The sequence below is a fragment of the Lissotriton helveticus genome, chromosome 9 (assembly GCF_964261635.1).
Source record: "Lissotriton helveticus chromosome 9, aLisHel1.1, whole genome shotgun sequence".
Taxonomy (NCBI): domain Eukaryota; kingdom Metazoa; phylum Chordata; class Amphibia; order Caudata; family Salamandridae; genus Lissotriton; species Lissotriton helveticus.
The window spans coordinates 1,143,313,689-1,143,335,352 of record NC_136070.1 but is presented as its reverse complement, the minus strand read 5'-3'; the positions used below and the strand labels follow the sequence as shown (position 1 = coordinate 1,143,335,352).

The 21,664-nt window shown below is 44.7% G+C and overlaps 1 protein-coding gene across 1 annotated transcript in view; it reads left to right on the top strand.

The window, feature by feature from the left end:
• The window catches only part of CCDC66 (coiled-coil domain containing 66), a 275,197-nt gene that overhangs the window by 34,508 nt on the left and 219,025 nt on the right, over window positions 1-21,664 (top strand). Inside the window, exon 2 of the mRNA XM_078661583.1 lies at window positions 19,082-19,146. Within this exon, the coding sequence (XP_078517709.1) occupies window positions 19,082-19,146 (65 nt within the window). The remainder of the gene's footprint in view (window positions 1-19,081; window positions 19,147-21,664) is intronic.

Genomic DNA, 21,664 nt, shown 5'->3' with positions numbered 1-21,664 from the left:
TCTTGCAAGAGGGACACAGTCCACTGTAAGTGGGTGAGAAGAAGGGTGCGCTCCTGGGCTAGAATAAGCAAGTCGTCTAGGTAGATGATGAGGCGTACTCCCATCTCCCGAAGACGAGACACCACCGGCTTCAGAAGCTTGGTGAAGACCCAAGGGGCTGAGGATAGACCAAAGGGGAGCACTTTGTACCGGAACCACTGCCCTTTCCAAGGAAATTGCAAGAATTTCTGATGAGAGGGGCAGATGGGGACCGTCAGATAGGCGTCTTTCAAATCTAAACGGACCATCCAATCGTTCTCCAGTAAGAGATCTCTTAAAAGATGGATACCCTCCATCTTGAAGTGGCGATATGCGACGTATGGATTGAAATCTCTCAGATTCAGAACTAGGCGTTGACCGCCTCCTTTCTTTTGAACTAGGAAGACATTGCTGCTGAAACCTCCGGGAAGGAAGGGTCCTACAGCAATGGCTTCCTTGGCTAACAAGTCTGTTAGTTCTGAGTCGATAAAACTCTGTTCTAGAAGGGAAAAAAGGAGAGGTGGAGGAGGGAAGGCCTGCAGGGGGCATTCCAACATCTCTATTTGATAACCCCTGACGGTCTGGAGGACCCATGCATCTGACGTTAGGTGTGACCAATTCACCACAAAATGACGTAGCCTGCCTCCTAGCGGAGTGGAACACACCTGACATACCCGAGGACTGATTGTCGAAGTTCTTGTAACCTCTATTGACTCCTCGGTTATAGCGACCTCTGAAGCCGCGGGATCTTGACGGATAGAAACCGGCCTGGTCCGGTTCCTGTGTGTATCCTCTGCCCCGCCTAGGGGCGTAGCCACGCTGAGGACCGGGATTTGAATAACGGCCGGTCGAGCGTCCTCTACCACGCCCTATTAGAGACCTGATGTAACACCCTCTTCAAGGAGGACTGAGATTTATCGAGGGAGGCAAAAATATTAACGAATTTTGCAATGTCTTTCACGAAATTGTCTCCAAACAGTTGTCCTTCCGCCAAAGGACCCGGCTCTGATGAAGCCAACTCTACCAACTGAGGATCAATCCGGAGCAACACTGACTTCCGACGTTCTGAAGCAAGGGCGCAGTTGGCGTTGCCGAGCATGCAAATGGCACGTTGAGCCCAACCCGCCAGGACCTCAGGGTGAATGGCATCCCCTGTTTCTTGCGCCTGAAGGGCCAGTTCCAATATTTTTGCTAGAGGTCCGGAAAGGTCGAGGACCTTATCTTGGCACGCTCTGAGCGCGCGATTAATACCTTTCTTCGGGTCTTTTTTGTATTTCTTAAGAAAGGTAGTCATGGAAGTGTCAATGTCCGGAGTGATGGCCACCATGTGGGCTAAGTCGGGGCGGGGGCATTCGGATTTTAGGCGGGCCCTGACCTCTTTGTCAAATCCCTTGCGGAGATGAGTTTCCATGTAGGCTGCTACAGCGGGGGGAGGAACCCAGTCGGAGGACCTGGGGTGCACAATGTCAGAAGGGTCAAAAGAAAAGGGGGGTAGGAGTAACAGGAGAGGACGCATGCTTCCGTTTCTTAGTGCGCGTGCGTGGAGCAGCGTCAGAGGAGTCAGTATCGGTGTCCGTGCCAGTGGTGGTAGTATCAGGGACGGGTGAAGGAGGAGGGCGAGAGGGCAAAGTCTTGTCGCCCGAAGAAGATTCTTTTGCCTTACACAGCTTACCATAGGACTGGGCGTGGGGCCATGCCGAGTCACCAGCAACTTTCTTAGGGGCAGGGGGACGGGATGGGTCGTGCTTGGGCAGGGGAAGGGGTGTACCAGGGACCAAAAGCTCTAGTTTTTTGGCTAAGGGAAGTAGGGCTGAGGAGAGAGCCTTATCCAGTTTAGCGCCCAACTTTTTATCAATCAAGTCCTCCATGGACTCTTCCTCGTAATATTCATCTTGTCCCTGGTATCCACACGCAGTACCCTCCTCATCGCAGTATTCAGAATCTGCCATAATCACCAGGAATTGAAAAATTCCACTCAGAGTCCCCAGAGGGAAGCACAATTACCAGCCCAGGCAAGGGCGTCAAGCAGGGGAAGTACCAGGCACAGGAGCCGGAAATACCAAGGAAAATAGTTCAGGCTAAGTCCAGTTCTAGGACTAATGGAGGGAAAACCGCCTTTATCTGTTGCAGAAAGGCTGCCCAAAAATTGACCCACTCCCCAATCACAGGGAAGTCAGGGGATAATGTTGGGAAGCTCCGATGTCAAATTGGAGGACAAACGCTGCTTAATTTCTCCAAAAACGTCCCTCGGCTCCTGGCCAACTGCGTGTAAACCCCTCTTCAGCCGGGGGCAGAGCGTCAATCAGGCACAATGAGGGAGGCGCGCGCGTACGAGACGCGCGCGACTACCGTCAGCGCACGCCCGGCGTCAGGCGAGCTCCGGCGCACGGCTCCTTCCCCGAGGGGGGGCCAAGTCCCTCCGAGCCGCGGACCGCGAGCAAACGCGGCCGCGGGAGAAGCAGCGAGCGGGGAGACAAACGGGGACCTAACAGCGCTACACGCGCTCAAGAAGCTAAGGGGCCGATGCAGAGCGGGCCAGAGACGCGCCGCCCCGAAATCGGTGAAAGAGGAAAGCCGCGGCGGCGGCCGAGCAATACAAACAAAAAACGATAACCTGCAAATAAGGTTAGATGCCGTGAGAACACAGCAATGATTATGGCAATAAGCATTCAATAGCGCTGGCGCTAAGCATACATGGGATCAGCCAAGAGGCAAAATAAGCATATATCGTAAAGAGCACTTATCTGGGCTGCGGAGCAGCAAAGAAAGAGGAGGCCAGATTAGTGTCTCGATACTATATATGTTTATTGCCACTGTGATTGGTTGTTGTATGAGAGGCGTGGTTCAAAGCCTCATGGGAAATGTTGTTTTTACATTTGTAGTTTTCATTTTCATTGGCTGCTGTTTTGTGCAGTAAAGAAATGAGCAAGCATAATCAGAAGCCTCCGGTCCTGCCATAGAATTTCGTGTGTCGTAGCATTCAACCTATAATGGTAAGAGTTGGAATCGGAGAGATTATAGCCCTATTTTTCTGTGTCCACAAACTACCCTGAAATGGTGTAGGACAATGTTCCCATTGAGTATAATTAACTGGGGTTCGGACTGTGTTGGACTTATGCAAAAATTGATGACCATAATGTTGAAAACAGAGTAAATCGGCATAATTAGCAGAATTTAAATACAAATCCTCAGTTTCAAAAGCTGTGTAGTATGTTAAATCTGAAAACGGTGAATTAACGGCATAAATATCCTAGTCATCAGAATACAGTCCTGGCGTAAGGACATCACCTAATGACACACGAAAGACGTATGGCATTCAAATCGTCTCAGTAGGGCCATAGATTTCGTATGGCACTTTATCTCAAGCAATGCCATCACCGACTGGAACTGCAGAGATGTTAACGTAGAGTTGGTTTCTTTTCATTTTATGAGAGGATGTATGTGGTGCCAACAACCCATCAACTAAATGGACAGCTGAGCGTCGAGTCAAATAATGGCCATTGATCAAAATGAAAAAGACTGTCACAAATCCTATTGGCGTGAAGAGGAATATCATCGTAAGCACCATCCAAATTTTTGTCCATGGGGGACCAGATAAGTCTTTCGGAACCATGAAAAGAAAATACAAATTTTCATTGGTGGTGCCATTTCAGAAAATGTTGAGGAAGAAGATGAAGAACTTGTAGAAAAGTTATCTCTGTCCATGTACTAACCACTAATTCCTAGGCGAAACAACAGAGCTTGATCAGTATTAAAAGATGATTGTATAGCAGTAGCGGGAATAGCAATAGTTTGTTCCAGCGGTGGAGTACCATACTCAAGGGATGTAGTATCCGTTGGTGAAGACAAAACAGGCAAAACACTGAACGAGGAATCTACCTCGCGTTCCCAGGTTGCAGGAATCGCTGTGGATGACATCTGTTGCAGAGAAACATCCTGCAGAGGAATGCTATTTGGCATACTATTTAGTATCGTCCATACGGTGTAACTTGACCTGTTCAATGGAAATGTAGCTTTCCTCCTTCCGACCAGGTAGTGGAGGCAAATTCACTGTACAAGTACCTTTTAATCCAATAACTGGCACTGGAGCTAGATAGGATGGACCAACTTCTTTTTTGTTCTCCAACTTCTCCTGGACCAGATCACCCACCTTAGCAAGCCAGCCGGATACCAGAATCTGCAGTGCTGCATCTGTGGACCAGGGAATAGTGTCCGTTGTAAGGGCATCTTGAGTGTTTTGTAGATCCTGTAACATAGCACAACGGTTATCTACGTCAAATGTTACGGCAGCCGCCACAACGTCTAGACCATCAAGGTCTGGCACAAACATTTTAATGCCAAAGAGCATTTTGTATGGGGTCTGCCCACCCAGAGATCTTCTAGGAAGATTACTTAATGCACATTGGACACCATACAAATGAGTCGGCCAACTCCTACCAGTACCTAAAACCCTAGCTGTCAAAGACAGCTTTAAGTCACGGTTCATTCGCTCCACTACGGAATTGTCCTCAGGCCTGTATGGAGACGAAAATTGCAGTAGCACCTCCAATAGGCTCATTGCGTCTTTGTAAGCCTTAGAGGCAAACGCCAGAACTTGGTCAGAATGGAAGGTGCCGCAGGCAAATGTTCTGACAAAGACTCGCAAGTCTCTATTGACATTTCGAGCGTCAGCACTTTGTTGCAGCCAAACCCAAAAATCTTGTGCATCAATCTACTGCAACCAAAAAATATTTATATGCAGTGTCGATGACAAAGGACTCAGTGATCAAGGTAAATACAACCAAATAGTTGTTTTGAAATGTAAAGTTGCGTATGAGGTGGACGTGCAACTGTAGATGGTTTAATTTGTGGACAAATGTCACAAGATAGAACATAATTATGAGTCTGTTCATACAGGCCATGCCACTAATAACGCTGTTGCAAAAGAGACACCGTCGCTGAAACTCCAGCATGTGCAGACACCATGCCTTCAGGAGCTGCTATGATCAAAGGAAGCCTGCGGTCCTTGTTGAAAATCAGCTGATCCCCCCCCAAAGGCTTGTATTGTAGCAAATGGGACTTGCTCAGGTGATAAATGATAAGAATATTTCGAAGGAAAACCTTGTGGGAACGGCGCCCCATCCTTCGTTGCTGCTATAGCAGCAAGTATGTCATTGTCTATTTTAGTCGTGACCTCGTTGCGGCTGCTACTGAACATGTGGCTACTACAGATTTAGCTGCCTCATCAGCCATAGAATTACCAACAGCATGTGCTCCCACACGCTGATGTCTAAGAGTATGGATGACATGTATGAGTGGTAGACTCTCCTTAAGAGCCGCCACTCAAGCCCAAAGCGATTTATGCTTTATTGCGCTGCCCTGTAGAATCTCGATAATCCATTCTGTAACCAAAAGAACAAATTGTCATTAAAGGATTGCACACAGTAAAATGAATTGCACACAATAAGAATGAGCACTGCGGGATCAGCAAATTCTAGAGCCAACAAAAAAGCACCAGCTCAGCCAATTGAGCTGTACAGTCTCCTAGAGCATGTGTGCACCAACGAAGACTAAAACTCACCGTCAACCATGGAGCCTGCCACTATAGCGCAGGCAGCCGAATAAGCATGTTTAGAGGCCATGGCTGGTTGAGCAGATCCGTCGGTATAAATGATACATTTATACCTATCCAGAGGTGAATGGGGGAGGCCAATCAACTTCCGTCAACAAAATGTCATAAGAGGAAGTAAGGTTTTCCCAAAAGATTGCCTTAATTGTCCATCCGATATCACCCTCAATTTGGAGGATTATCTCATGAAGCCTATCCGGGGGCGCAGCTCATGTATCAGCCATTTCCACTGTTATGAAGTTATCAGTTGCTCTCGCCTCCAGACAAGGACGGAGTGCCTCTCACACTATGGTAATTTCCGACGCGCTGTTGAGGTGTCCCAGCCCATCTCCAATCCAGGAGTAGGGTTCTCACCGTCTGAGGCATATTTCATTGTTAAAGCTGCACCTGTCTTCTGAAACGGGGCGCGGTACGGAAGCTGTCCCTCCTGTTTTGCCTTTACTTCAAACTGTTGTGGCTGATCACGTCTTTGTTGAGTGGTCTCGCCTTGTCTGCGATCCTGCCGCTCTCCTCCGAACTGGGAGTCCAATGATTCCTGAAAGGAACGAGGAGAGCGTGGATCAGGAGCCTGAAATCTTGCGGGTGTGTTAAGTTTTGTGTGGTCACCCAAATCATATCTACGTTCAGAAGTATCAGGTGTTGGCAAACCTGCACGCAAACCTTGCTTCTGTTGTTGCTGCAGCTTATTTTTATTCCAGTTCTTTTTTGGAAAGACTGGGCGTCCCCTCCTTTTCTGGCAGGGGTTTATTTTGTGTCTGAGTAAAAGGTTTAATTCCTAAATTATTGCGTCCCAATGGTTTATAAACTTTAGCTATAATCTTTGCCAATTCATGTTGTTTATCCACGTCAGCCACTGCCTCAAAGCGCTGACTCACCTGCCAGCCAACAGCTTCCCCCTTGACGTTCGCAAGAATCATGTCGGGGACTATAGGAAATGCCCAACTAGTCTCATCCCCAATTCTAGAGCGGCCTATGTCCCGTGTTCATCTTGAACTTTCTTAAGAACCGTCAGAAGCACTGTCATAGAGGGGGTGCCAAAGCATAGGGAGTAAACCGCTGCAAACACCTTCCCCCAAGTGATGGAAACTGCTAAATTGGGAATTAGGCTTTTTGCTAAATTCATGGTAACAATTCGGTGTTTATCCACAGGAGACGTGTGAGGAAAAACCACATCGAGTTGCTCAAACTTCTCGGCTAACCAAAAAGAGAATACATCCCTATTTTGAGGTTGTTCCCCCATCACCGAATTAATCATGATGGGACTTATCACCATGCCACCTTGTCCAGGCGGTTGAGCGGCCCCTGCAGAAACCGCTGGTACATTAAGAGAAAGATATTGAATGGCACATCTATGTATGTGAATTAAAGACGTGTGTAATAATCTTACCTCTGCTTGTGAAACATTCAAATAATTGCGATGTGGAGTAAAGCCTGCCAAAACGGGCCAAGTGGCCCCGTCAACTGACAAGGGTCCTAGACGTACCACTGAAAAAGGGTGAGGTAGGGTGCCATTAAACTATATGGTGTGCTCCTAAGCTGACAACGGAACTTCAAGTAAACGATACGGATGGTAAATGTGGCAACGCACCAAGTACATATTCATGAAAGAAATTATTGTTTCCTTCAACCGCATAAAACTTAACCCAGGAGTAAAAAACCTCGAAGCAGTGAGCTGCATTTGCCTCTACTACAAATATAAAATTCGCTCTGGCAACTGGGACTCCATTTGCGGTCAAGTGCGCAGTAACCGCGGCACAGCTATGACTTTTGGTTGTGCTATAATAGCATGGAGCGCAACAATGGTCTTGGAAGAAAAAGAACCTTTTAGAATTCAAGCTTGAGGAACATATAACATTTTCAATATAGGAGGTAAACTCCCCCACATCACCGACGTCTCTGTAACTGGTGCGGGGGTATCGTGGACAAGCGCAAGCGCTACTCGGGGGTCCCGTGACTAAGTACCAGACCAAACGTTGGCCTCCACGTTACAGGGATTCTGCACATACACAGAACTATGCGCAGGATTATGGGACCATGGTGTATAGGGGCTGTGCCTTCCTACCGCCATAGTACCCATGAGTCCAGGACCGACTAGCTATAGTGTCTCACTCGCTGTCCTACACAAACATGGAGTAGCAAATGATTACACCACACAGAACACAACACTCCTGGTTCTCTCAGGAATCGTGGTAACCAGACACACCTTTTTGCTTACACTCTCGCTCCTCTCCACAATAAGATCTGACCGAGACACAAATATAGTTTAAAATGTTTATTTTAACTAACGTGCTCTAATATGCAGTAAATGAGCCACAGCAAGCAGAAAAATGCATAACAGTAATATAGGTAGCATTGCAGCCAGTCCATGCATTATGAAGGGAGGTATCATCATATAAAGACAATGGAGAAAGTTCGATAGAGCCTAACCTCCCATTGTTAAGAATGAGTTTTATTATATAAAAGAAGATTTCTGCGTTTTGTCAGCAGACCCCATACCTTAGAGCATAGATGAGATGTTTAACATCGTAACTGTGTGTTGCTCTTCTCCCTGGAAAAGTCCCTCTCCAAGTGTGTCTGACCTAAATATGTATCCCCATAATAACAACGTATGAGTCTCCAGCAGCAGTTGCAGTGGTATGTTTTGTCTAGGTGCTAGGGCCGGGCTGGGAAATCCCTCTGAAGTCTTGTATCCGGGACAGCAGGGAAGAGTATCTATATATAGCGGTACCACTTCATACAATTTGATTGTTTTGGTATTCTGGGACTCCTCCTGTCTCATCTATCATTAGTCCTGCTGCGGTCTATAGTAACATGGAAAAAAGGAAGGGCACTTCTGGGGCACCTAGCGCCCCACCTCCACGATTAATAACTATCTGACACGGGCCATGGATATGGTCTTCATTGAAATTAGAGTGGTGGAGCGACGTCTTTTCCTTACTTTGAAGGATTTTGCTCCCAGTTCGATCCTCTACCCAAGACAACTATCTTCTGGTGGCTACCCAGAGCTTTCCTTTTTGAGGTTACCTAGCGCTCCTGCATCAAGCCCATCAGTTGCTCCAACTGCGGATGTTTATCCTGGGGTTAAAGGCCTAGTTAATAATGATACGCCAGGTGGTCCGGGTGGTGATTCACATGCACCAGCAAAATGCCAAGTAGATGAGTAAAATCCCACTTGTACATTGGGCCCAGACCAAAGCTCTGAACTAGAAAATGGGCCTAAATCAAAGCATAAGAAGAAAGTTGCGAGATCTCTGATAAATAAACCACCAGTGATCAAAGGAAAACCTGCGCTCCTTAAGATTCTTGTAATGAGGATGTGCCTGTGCTACCATCTGCCGTCTCAGAAGAATCCTGGAAGCTCTTAAGTTGCCATTTAGGCGACCTGTTGGATACTAAATTGTGTCCCATCATCAATCGCTTGGCCCAGAGTGAGGCTAAATTGGCAGTCATCTGCTGCCCGGGTAGCTACTTATTTCCAGGAAACCCAGTACTCTCCAGTGACTCCATCATCTCAGGCCCACGAAAATAGAGGCGGAAGGGTTGTTAACAACCAAAACTCTGCTCCTGATGGACTGGAACTGAATGGAGCTCCACGGCCTAATGAAGAGCAATCTTCAACAGTCAAGCAGGTTGCAAGCAGGCTGAAATACGTCACCCCAGTCTGGTCACCGTTTCTGTGATCGACCTCCCTCCTGCGTCTTCTCCTTATGTAAATATTTTAGCAAATGTTGCCAGTCTTCCTGCTGACAGCTCAGAATCTACAAGGGGCCTTATGAACAAAATCATACGCTGGTTGAACATTAACATATGTGTCTATTGGGACTTCTCTAAAGAGATTCTGCTGGCAAGGCGTGGGGGTGGGGGATTGGTGGTATGGTCAAACGGTATAATGGCGATGACATAGCAATTGACTTCCAGGACCCCTTTGTTGTAAATGAAATATTGGGTCTAGCGAGGGCTGGAATTGTCAAAACTAGTCCTGTTAAGACCTTGCCACTTTACTTTTCTTTTTACAAGCTTTAGGCAACCTCTGTTTTTAGGTCGAGCCTGACCCAGCGCTTGCGCTGGTCTGGCCAGAGCTTAAGTAAGAAGGGCTTCAAAAAATGCGCCGGCTACAGCTTGCAGTGCATGTGCACGCACGCGCGCTTGAGCAGAGGTGCCATATGGCATTCCTCATCCTCATTAAGCGCATTGCTCGCCGCCCGCTTGATTGCGATCGCGATCACTTTCGCAGCCGCGCATTTAAAAAATTTTTTTCCCTTTGGGTGAGGGGAAATGGAAAGGTCCAAACAGCACATCTAAAGCATGCATTACAAAATCCATGGTCCAGTAAAAGACCAAGTTGTGCATTCTTGTTTTTCAACCTGCGTGAATTTTAAATAATGTGAAATGGACATGTTTCCAGAAATAGCCAACTCTGGCAACATTAAGAAATGGAAACAATATACTTTTTCCGATCAATCTGCTTTAGCTTTTTTGCTTATTTTTTTAAAGCAAAGTACAAAACATTGCCAGAAAGTCACGCGTGGCTGGTTTGTTATTAGCCCCGCCCTCCCCCCATCTTTAATTGATGAGCAGTGGTGGGGGATGCGACTTCCCCCACCTTCCTGGCTGCTGTTATTTACTCTTTTCCGGCTGTGATTTATTGCTCACTGCGATCTTCATTCATCTTCTTAATTACCTCTTTTCTCGACTTCAGCCCCCAAAATCTAATCGCCTGAAACATTAATCTCGCCTTGCCTCTTGCAGTCACACATCATTAATGTAATTCCTTTCTCCCTCATGAATTCTTTATGAAAAGCAATTATTAGCCACACGTTAACCCTTTTGCTGGAGCTGTAAGAGATTTACAAGACTCTAGGCTGTCTCTCTGTAGGTTATCTCGTTTTGAGCTAATGTCCTCTCTGTGCCTCTTGTGGTGCCCGTTATCTTTTTAGAACATCGCTTCACGCTCGTTTTGATTTATTGTCGCCCACTGATGCAACATCTTTTAGTCCGGCCTCTCACTGTGGCTTGCCCCTGAACACTGACCAGGTTAGAGACGCTGTAGATCCCGCTGCTCAGGTCTTGTCTTTGTTCCGCAGCTGCAGTTTTGTGCGCAATCATGATCTCCACCAGCCTCTATCCGCAATACTACGAGCCACGGCAAGCAGCGGTTACATTTGCAATTCATAACATAGTAACTCAGGACGGTTCTCCAGCGGATGAGCTATGACTTACGGAGCATTAAGCCTCTTCCGGGACAGAAGTGGGTGGATGTCTGGTCTTTTTTGGTGCGGGACATGGTGTTTGTTAACCCAATTGCAAGGCGATCAGCTGAGCTCTTCCTAATTCCGCCTCTTAGGTTGCCAATCAGTTTCAAAACAAATTTCTGGTTACCGTCACGCCTTCTCAAGTTATAGTTTTCTGAAAATCTGAAGAGAAGTAGAAGTGACAGATCAGATGTTTAAGACCACGTTTAGAGGTAAGTGCCATGCTGGATAATCTCTTGGTTGATTACCCAAGATATATCATAACATACACAGAGTTGCTGATACGTTTCTATTTCCTCTTTACTTTTATTTACGACTGCAGCCAAGGAACTACCCGCGAATGACCAATTGGAAGTGCTAAGCGATTACCATGTTCTTTTTTTACTCGAGCTCCTTGCATGTGCGAGCAAGCATTGGCAAAGCCAATAGGTCTCGCATACTCCACGGGAGCTATTGCCTTTTTCAATGTGTTTTAGCTATATTGTACAGCAGCGCAGCATGGTTGAAAGAAAAGGAAACAAGCATTGGCATAGCCAATAGGTCTCGCCTTTGGGACCTTATAAGTGTTTAGCCATGATGTTGTTGCCCCAAGGATATTGTGCTGCATAACTAAATACTTAGAAGGTCCCAAAAGCAAGACCTATTGGCTATGCCAATGCTTGTTAGCTCAGATGGGCCAATGGCACCAAAGAGAGAATTCCTTAGATCTTCGTTATACTCGCCAGTACCCCTGAAAACAGATTTACGGCGTTGGCAAGGTTGGAGGATAATGAATGACGGCCAGGGCTCGAAAAATCCACTCACATTGTTGATCAAGATTTATTCAGGACAAGCTATTTTTTGGGACTACTCACCCTTTCTGGAGGGTTGAAAATCCTCTAAATTCAGGGAAAACTATGGATTTGTATCACTGAAAGCAGAGCAAGTGTGACAAGATAACAACATTTAAAGGCATCTTTATTGCTCACAAAGTGAAAGAGCAATAAAAATGCTGTTAAATCTTATCTTGTTGCATTTGCTGGCTTTTAGAGACAGAGGTCAAAAGTCAGCTTATTTTATTACATTTATTTTTCTTTCCATGACTTAAGTTAGAGGATTTTGTAAAGTGAACTGCTGTGACAATTGAGATGTGCAAAGCATGTTAGATAAAGCCTGACATCTTACAGCCTTTCATTTAACACACCACTGAAATAGCTAAGAGAACTGTTCAAACATTTCAAAAATATTTTACTAGTTATGAAGACCCGTTTTTTAATTATGTGATGACAACAAATATTTTTATTGGATCAAAACAAATTAGAACACTTTACTTGGTGATGTGCAAATTTTAAATATTTTTGCTGATCTCCAATTTCCTAAAATTGTTTATGCGCTATTATCAGTAAATCTACATGTTAGTGATAAAGTTTTGTGGCCTTTTCAATGGTAAATATGCTATCTGTAAATGACAATGCAATATCACATTATGCTTTGGTAATATATTTATGAAAAGTTAGTTTTTAAACATGTGGGAATTATTACTGCTCCTGCCCAGATGAACTAAGAGGCAAGCCGGGGATCATGTGTACCCTATATATGGTCTCTATTCTTGTTATACAAGGAGCAAACATTTAGTCTAGTAAATAAAGATTTTGTTTGTACAGCAGAAATAGTAAACTTGCGTATTTTGAAGTTGGTCTCTTATTTGATAAAGAAAAAGGCGGCTCAATAAGACAAAATATTTTCCTAGGATCACACAATTTGAGACCACTTCACGGGTCAAGTACATTATAGTTATTATTAAAGTTACTATACCTGCAGGTCTAGTAACATTCGTAATGATTTTTCGAGCCCTGACTGCATAGCAAGGAGCACGACTCCACTGGTGCATCTGACAATAGAGGTGCGTTTAGCAGTGCGATACCCACAGCTCACTTGTTTATCTCCCCTCAATTGTCAAGTCCTGGTAACCTGGATAGGGAGCAAGTCCATGTCAGTCTTCCATTTTTTTACAGGAAGGGTCTGGAGTGAGAATATCTGTAGTAGAAAGTGGTGAATATCCCCGCTGTGTTCACTTTTTAAGTTGGATGTTGCAAGCCTACCTTCAAACGTCCTAATTGAAGGTTGGCAATCCCTTATTCTTGATTATGATATAGTTTTCATGCAGGAAACCTCTGAATGGAAAGAGGTAGCCTATAATGGATACACATGTTTTAACCTGCCAGCGGTATCGACGCCAGCTGGACGAGCTAATAGGGGAGTGTCAGCCTGGTTTAAAGTAAATATTGGTTGCGCTATTTCTCCTCTTCTTTAGTTCAGCGGGAGGGGCAGGGTTTTTGCCTTTGCTAGAATGGTAATTATAGGGTCTATATGATGAATTTCTATAATAATAATTTTTCCAGAAAGGGTGATTGTAACTTCCAGGGTTTGTTCTCTGTAATGGATTTGTTAAAAAAGGAGGCTCGGGCAGAATGTCCCTTTAACCTGCTGGTGGCAGGTGATTTTAACGCTAAATTAGGGCATCTACACCTTCTATCACCAACTATTTTTGATCCACTTGCCCGAGAAGCTGATCATGACCTTATGGACGCTGTCGGACGCGTCCTGTTCTCTCTGCTAGCCGAGCGTGTTCTAGCCAACAAGGCCTCTAATTCTGCTGGTTCAGAATTCCCAAATTTTATAGGTAGGGGCGCCGGGCGCACTATAGATTACGTCTTTACCTCCTGGTGTATGTCATTAACCAATATTAGCAACATGGTGGTTGCACAGATCTTTAGTGATCCTATTCCCATTGCTGTGAAACGTAGGCGACATAAGCTTAATATTATGCCTCCCCAAGTACTAACTTTGAAAGATGCAGGGCGTAGAGTGGCTTGGCGAACTGCAAACTTGAAGCATATCATATCCCAGGTTGTCTGTAACAGCACGGCACCAGTAAATTGATGCAAACTGGAAACATATGATCCGGCTCTTACATTATGTCACTTTATTGATCTTTAACGTGGATTAAAGAGATGCTATCTAGACGCTTTACCCAGCCATATTCCTTTGTTAAATCTTGGTTTGACAAAGAGTGTAGAGCGGCTAATGAATCTCTGCGTAGGGCTCTAAAGCAATCCTCTAGAGACCAGTGAGTTATTGTAACCAGTAGAAAGACTTACCAACTGGCACTGAAGAAAAGGAAACTGGCCATGACGTAGGAGAAATGTGAGTCTATAGTTAGAGCTTGACAACTTAAAGATTCCCAAGCTTTTTGGAAGGCTTCAGTCTTCTCTCCTCCAACATCTCAAGATAAAGTAATGGTCCACATTACGAAGAGGCTTGGCTGCTCCATTTTTCTGGGATGTATGCTTCTGACAACAGGAACGTCTAAGAAGCGCTGACGGTTGATCCCTCTTGTTTAAAACTTGATTTCAGAGAGGAAGAGGTGCTTAAGGAGACTGTTGACAGCCGGTGCAAGAAGGCGCTGGGACCGGATGGTGTCCCTCTTGACATATTCAGGAAGGACCCAGGGTTTTGGACCCCTGTGCTCACCTGTGTATTCAATTCTTTTTCTTGTTTGGGTGTGCCTACATCATGGCACACCTCAACTATTGGCCCTATATTAAAACAAGCATTGAAAATGCAATAGGTCTCACCTTTAATTAAGTTAAAGTCATTTGCTTTGCTAATGGTATTGTATAGCAAAGCAAATAGCTTTAACTTAATGAAATGCTTGTTTTCATGTGCTAGTAGGTGCAAATGTAGGTGCATAATTGCATCTCACCAAGGAAGAGTTATGCTGTGTGACTCTGTATAGTGATTTTCCATCTGCATACAAGTGCACATTTCAGGCTTGCTTTCTACTACACATATTTGTGAAGCTGAGCATAAAATTCACTCATCCGATGTCACAAAATACAATTCAATGAATTAACAATAACGGCCATAAAAGTGACTCCTCTGCTGTTGAAATGTGCCCACGCAAGGGATTCTGTTCAGTGTGTAGAAGAGGGGAGACAAACCAGGTGGCTTTCAGCTACGAGAGAGGAGTGCATGTGACCTAAACACAAACGTTACTCTCAGGACATCCCCTCCTAAGCTTCATCACGAGCACAGCATGAACAAAATACCACCGGCACAAAGGTACACAAAGCTGGCTGGAGCTAATGGGCCCTGGTGACAAGGCCTGTGAACATAAACCAACCTCGACAGCGCCAAGAGGCCCTTTCAGTGTGCATGTGTGCTAGTAAACATGCAATAATAGTATTGTCACGGAACGACTCCCTGTGTGCATTTTAATCCTACTTTTAGTTAAAAATTGGAAACAAATGTTCCAGCAGATGCAAGGTGACAAAGGCAATTAAAGTCTGCAGTTGGCCTACAGAGAACCATGGAAATGAGAGACTTGTATGGCGTGTGAAGCACTAACATGTAGGACCCGGTGCATATCCAGAACATACACCACAACGGAGTATGTAAAGTAATGGTATTGATTAGCAGCACCAGGTGTGATTCAAGCACGTACACCATACACCGACACATTTTTTATGAAATGAGTTTAATAACAAGTAGAACTACAAGTATTAAATACATAAGATCGTGCTACACTGTCATGTATTTCTCTCTCTCTCTCTCTCTCTCTCTCTCTCTCTCTCTCTCTCACACACACACACACACACACACATCTATACTACACATGAAGAAGAACAATACAAAAAGTGTTCAATAAGACATAGAACCACAGGTATTACCTTAATGATATCGAGTTACACTATCATGTATCTCGATCTCTCTCTCTCTTTCACACACACAGACACACACACACCCTACACACACACACCTATCCTACACATGAAGATGTACAGTATAAAAAAGTGTTCAATAACAGGTAGAACTAAAAGTATCAAATTAATAATATCTAGGTACACTATCATGTATTTCACACAGACACACACACACCTATCCGACATATGTAGATGTACAATACAAAAAAGACTTCAATAATACATAGATCTGCAAGTATTAAATTAATATCGCGTTACATTAGCATGTATTTCAGACACACACACACCTATCCTACACATGCAGATGCACAATACAAAAAATGTGTTCAATAATATATAGAACCACAAGTAGTAAATTAATTTCGAGGTATGCTATCATGTATCGCACACACGCACATCTAAAATGTATGACCCACACACATCTGGCGGGAACAGGCAGACGTATATTACACGAGAGTATTGAATTATTATCGAATTGCAGTATCACGTATGATTCCCGCACATCTAGCGTGCAAATGTTGGTATACTACACAGAAAGGGTTCCGTAACATAATACTACACAATACTCCGACTTAATAAGGTTGAGGTGTGCTGCCACGAATGATCAACCCACATCTGGCATGCACAGCTGGATCGATGCAATAGCTTCTAATGAAGCTATTGAATCAATAGTATTCAGTTTTCCCCATGTCATAATGAAAGTGCCTAGAAAAGTCTAAAATGAGTATAAAGAGGGTATTTATTCTAAGTGTCGCCGACTTTACATTTTTGGTTCATAACCTCTCATCCAAGCATCACATTTCGGGTCACAGTCCCATCTGTCAGGCGACAACCGATCTGGCAGCCATTTGTATTGACACACTTTTGATAAGTAGGTTTTAAAAAATGGCATTCGCAAACACTGAGAGGCCGGTGTGCTTTCTCGTCACACCGGTTGTGTTTACTGCAAGGCGCCGCACGCACGTGAGAAGAGCGCCGGGCGGATAGCGAGGAGCGTCCGTATCACAGACAAGCTCCTATACGCAGATGATGCGGTTCTCCTGGCAAGGACAGACAATGGCCTTAAGAGCCTAATTTGTAGCTATGTTAGTTTTATGACAGACCTGGACTTGGAGACTAACCATACGAAAACATTTACAAAGGTATATGGCCCTAGAAATACAAAAACTTGTATGCTAAATAGTGATGGTAAAAAAAATTAGACTGGGTAAGCTCGTTTTCTTACTTGGGCATGGAGTTTGATGATAGATGTACCTGATCTACTTGCATCAATAATAGGATTACTCGCTATACCTGAGCAGTAGGCACTACTTCTTCGCTCACCATGACTATTGTCAAAAAACCTATTGCTCCGATTCTGGAGATATACAATCAAAAATGTTGGCCAATTTTAACTTATGGAATGGGAATTTGGTGATGCAGGGATGTGGTGTTATGCAGACGGAGGAGAACAGATTCTGCCACTGGCTATTAGGCATTCTCCCCCCCCCCCCATTTGACCCTGCATTTCTCCCTGCACCAGGAGCTAGGCATGTAGTACGTGCAGGATTCTATTAATGCTGCTCCTTTGGTCCTCTGGTGGTCGATATAGGCTAATAAGGAAGCTGACTTAATCGGGCAGTCATTAGGTATTGCCTGTTTTGTGACAGTGGGTTGCCAATCCCTTGGCAAAAATATATCAAAGATTGCTTTCTAGCTCTTGGTTGCGCACATCTGTTTGAGCACCCGGAGACTATCATGAAAAAGGACAAATACTGTGTTCAGAATAGCTTTGTTAAGCATAGACTGGTCACCAGGGAACTAATGGAAGTGGCCAAACCCCTGGTTGGGGATTATTGTATTATCCAGACAGTGCCAACGATAGCGCCTTCTTTTTTATATGCATTAAATGTGTCTACTGGCCATATTTGGGTTAGGCTCCAGTCGCTTGTTAATATGTTTTCCGGTAGGTCAATATTCCTCAGCTACCATTGAGAACTGCCCATGTGACAAGAAATCCAGTGACAAAAATCATAATTCTTGGGTTCACTGTATCCTGTCTGATCCTAATAGAAACCTATCTGACCACTGTTTACGTCTGTGCTATGCCTCCTTCCCAAGGCGCTGTAGTGCAGTTGTCGGGCAGCAGATCTTCAGTGGCCTTCATGTAATAAATCCTAAATCCCACTGTACTGTCCTTCCACCTAAAGGATTGAGGATATCTTTACTGTCTACCCAATTGTGTTTCAAGTGGTGAAAACAGTGCAGGTTGCTGGGTAGAAGGTGGTGTGAGAGAGACAATATGGTAATACCATTATGAAGCATTTAACTTAAAACCCATGGTAAAATTAGGATTTTGCTTGATAAGGCAGTACCCATCAACATGTTGTGCCACAAGGTATTACGACTAACTACAAGTAACTACAAGTTTCATGCCTGTATTATCCAGTACCTATTATGTCATATCCTTTAAATGTGCGTCTTTGTAAATCTCTACCAATCCACTGACCCGATTAACCCATACAAATACTGTTCTTTTGCCTGAACAAGAGCTACCACCCTATCCTTGTTGTTCTATGGATTTGTCATCAATGCTATGTAAAGTATTCTTGTTTATAATAGTGCTGCTCTTAAATAAGTCGATAACCATAACAGCAAAAGTTTCATCTGCATACTGGCGGGAATTTGTTGGTGTGGCATGGGTGCCCCCCACATACGGTACCTAGTTACCTACTAATGCACGAGGAGGAACAGTGACACTCCCTCTGCAGCAATTTTCATCGGTTGAACTATAATAAAATAGCTCATAGCAAAGAATCTTATGCTACCTGTGTCTCCAGTGATCAACAAATAAAAAAAAAAAGTCAGACCTGGTTTAGCTTCTTCCCGTACCAAAAGATGAGATGTTTAAGATCATGCCATACCCATGCATGAGAAGGACTAATTAAAATGTGTCTGCAAACTATGGGGCACTCAGAGTTTGCAGGCAAACTCTGAAATGGTGCACATTTCTCAAAGGTACACGTTGGGAAATTTAGAAAGGACTCCATTATTGAATTCCTCAATATTTTCTTTTTCCAAATGACCTACAATAAAATGTTATGTAATTTGCTTTCTTCTACTCTTAAAAATGATTTGCTTGATATAAACACATCAGTAATTTATTTTCCAAAAATGAGGACATTGCACTTTTAACTTAGACTATCTGGTCTCTCTTTCTACTCATAGTTGTCCTCTTGATAACCATTCTACTTTATTTCTTTGCAGCAATATGCATTACCACTTTTAGTTGCAGTATGTGTTGCTATATTTCCTCACCATAACATAACTCAATCATGTATTAAAACGGATTTTCTTTCTTCCTATGAACTGTACTCTGCTGAGAAACTGTCTGTCAAAATTGTTCATAATAACCTCCCCAAACAAAGTTTATATTTTACTTTTGCTTACTGAATACACTCTCTTCTTTTCTTTTACAGTGATGGTTTAAAGCTTGAAACTCAAATATTGAATGGCAAAGCCCAGCTAATTGTAGCACCATGTGGTAAGGCAAAAGCCATATTTTTCTGATTTTTATTTTTAATCTCATGACTACTAGTAATTCATCCTGATGAAAATTTTTTAAAAGATAGAATACCAATTTTGCAAGGTATTTGCAGATAGTATTATTCGCATTTGTTTTTGATTGGAAGACCTTAGGCAGTGCTACGCGAGTTGCCGCTGGAGCAGGCTTGTTACAGATGAGGGTGTGGTCCCAAACCCTATCACCCCATGACTCGGGAGGGTGGAACGGGGGAAGTGGAGATGGCTCCCTGAGGCACAGAAGGCGCAATGGGATACAGAGACCCCCCACGGTTGCCAGACAGTCTGCACTGGGGCAGCAGTCTGCGGAGCGGGCTGGCTTGTCTCCCTTTCTTAGGGGCTGTGTGTTGAGGCCCCTTTTAGGTGAGCCTGGCCCTTAGCATACCGCCTACCCCGTGCTCTCCTATGAGCTCTGAGGAGCCCTTAGGCTCTGCTCTTGCAGCAGTGTGTGGTGAAGGTAATTAGAGCCTTGAGCTGTGGTGTGATGAGGCACCCGTGACGTGGGGTAAGGGTCTGATTTGTCTCGCCAAGCCCTTAAGAACCTGGCAAAAGCTCTAAGAACCTCCAAGAAACCCCCGGAGCCGTGCAGTTCTGAGTGAGTATTTTACACCTTAGAGCTCATCATAAAAGAGCCTGTTTGTGCTTGTGGCCTCCTCCCTATGCTGCAAGCTAACATCTTAAGGGAGGGGTGAGGCGGTGCACATAGGAAGTGGAAAGAAAGCGTAAAGCCAAACTGTCATCCAACGGGGGAGACAAAGGAGACATGGCGTAAGGACACAATCCTGTGCAGTTCTGAGTGAGTATTTTACACCTTAGAGCTCATCATAAAAGAGCCTGTTTGTGCTTGTGGCCTCCTCCCTATGCTGCAAGCTAACATCTTAAGGGAGGGGTGAGGCGGTGCACTTAGAAAGTGGAAAGAAAGCGTAAAGCCAAACTGTCATCCAACGGGGGAGACAAAGGAGACATGGCGTAAGGACACAATCCCGTGGCACCAGTCTATCAGCCCATCAGCCTACCTATAATCTGGTATTGGAGCTTCATAGAAAGCAAGCAGCCTATAGTGGAGGCATGTGAAAGACCCTAGGTGGTTGGTGCCTGCTAGGGGCAGGCGCGGAAGAGGCTGGATTTAGCCCGGTGCAGCTTGCATCTTCCCTGTAGCCTGTTACCTCATGCAATCCCCTCCATTTGCCCATCTAAAAATGTATTTATAGCGGTACAGGCCTCCATTTGTGGACAGGGGCAAGACAACTACAGCCAGGAGCATAGCTATCTTGACACAGCTTACGCAATGCGATCCAGCAAATCACGGGTGCCATTGTTACCCAAAAGAGGAGAAGAAAAAGGACAGATCATTCACCTTCACCAGACTAGATTTCACCAATGATTTGAACAACACCAATAACGGCACACCAGCCTGCTTAAATAACGCATATGATTGCAACTAGCACTGCAGGAGGGGCGGACACAAACCACTTCCAGCCAAAATCCCCACCAAATGCAACTTTTTAAAGGATGCAGGGGCAGTTATTTCCTCCAACAACACCAACGTCAAGGGGCTGCCAGTCCCACTAAGCCCCACCGTGATTGGTCACACAAGGGCTCTGCCCCTACCTCGGCTTCAACGGTCGTGCCCTTGTTGCTCGGAGCAGGGGAGAGGAGCAGGCTGTTAATCTTAGCTCGAGTATTCTCTTCAACCCCTTGATTCAAGAGAATTCAGAGGGGCCATAGACAGCCACCAGGAAGAGCAATTTCAAACCTATGACTTTGGGAGACTCAACACAGCCTTCGTTCAGATTGTAGCTGGGAGGAGAAGACCTGTCTCATCTAGTTAAAAAAAATTGAGGAAATGGAAAAAAAAAGGCGGCTTCTTCCTGGGACTGAGACTCTCAGCATACAAATCAGGACCCGGTGGCACCAGTCCGTCTATACTTGGGCATCCTAAGGGAGCATCACCACTCTCCGAGGAAATGAGACACACAGGGTCCAAACACAAGGAAATGGCTCAAACCAATCGGCCTATACCGAGGATGAATTATGTGTTCTTGTGAAAGGTCTATCATATCTGCACTCAAAAGAATGGGAGAACATGTTGGCCTTGTTCATCAACGAAGCACTGAAAAATTCCAGCCCCATCACAACTGGCAATGAGGAATCCCAAGAGGCCCCAAAAGCTGCTCTGGGCAACCGCGCTCGAAATCTTGAAGAGCTCAATGGAGTCAATAAACTTCCAAGCCAACAAAATGGACAGCCTCTTGAACATCCTAGCAATGTATGTAGCAAGAATCAACAAAAAAATCTCAAACTTAAACAACTTGATAAAAAGGGCCAAGGCGACAACACGGGGACCTGGCCAGGGATGCAATTACTCCCTGGTTCTCATCAAGATATCTACACTTTTAGAGATTATGTCAACGCTAGTGGGTGACCTGAAGTGAGTGGTCCATGTGAAACTCCCAAAAAAGCAAAGAACGAAACGCAAG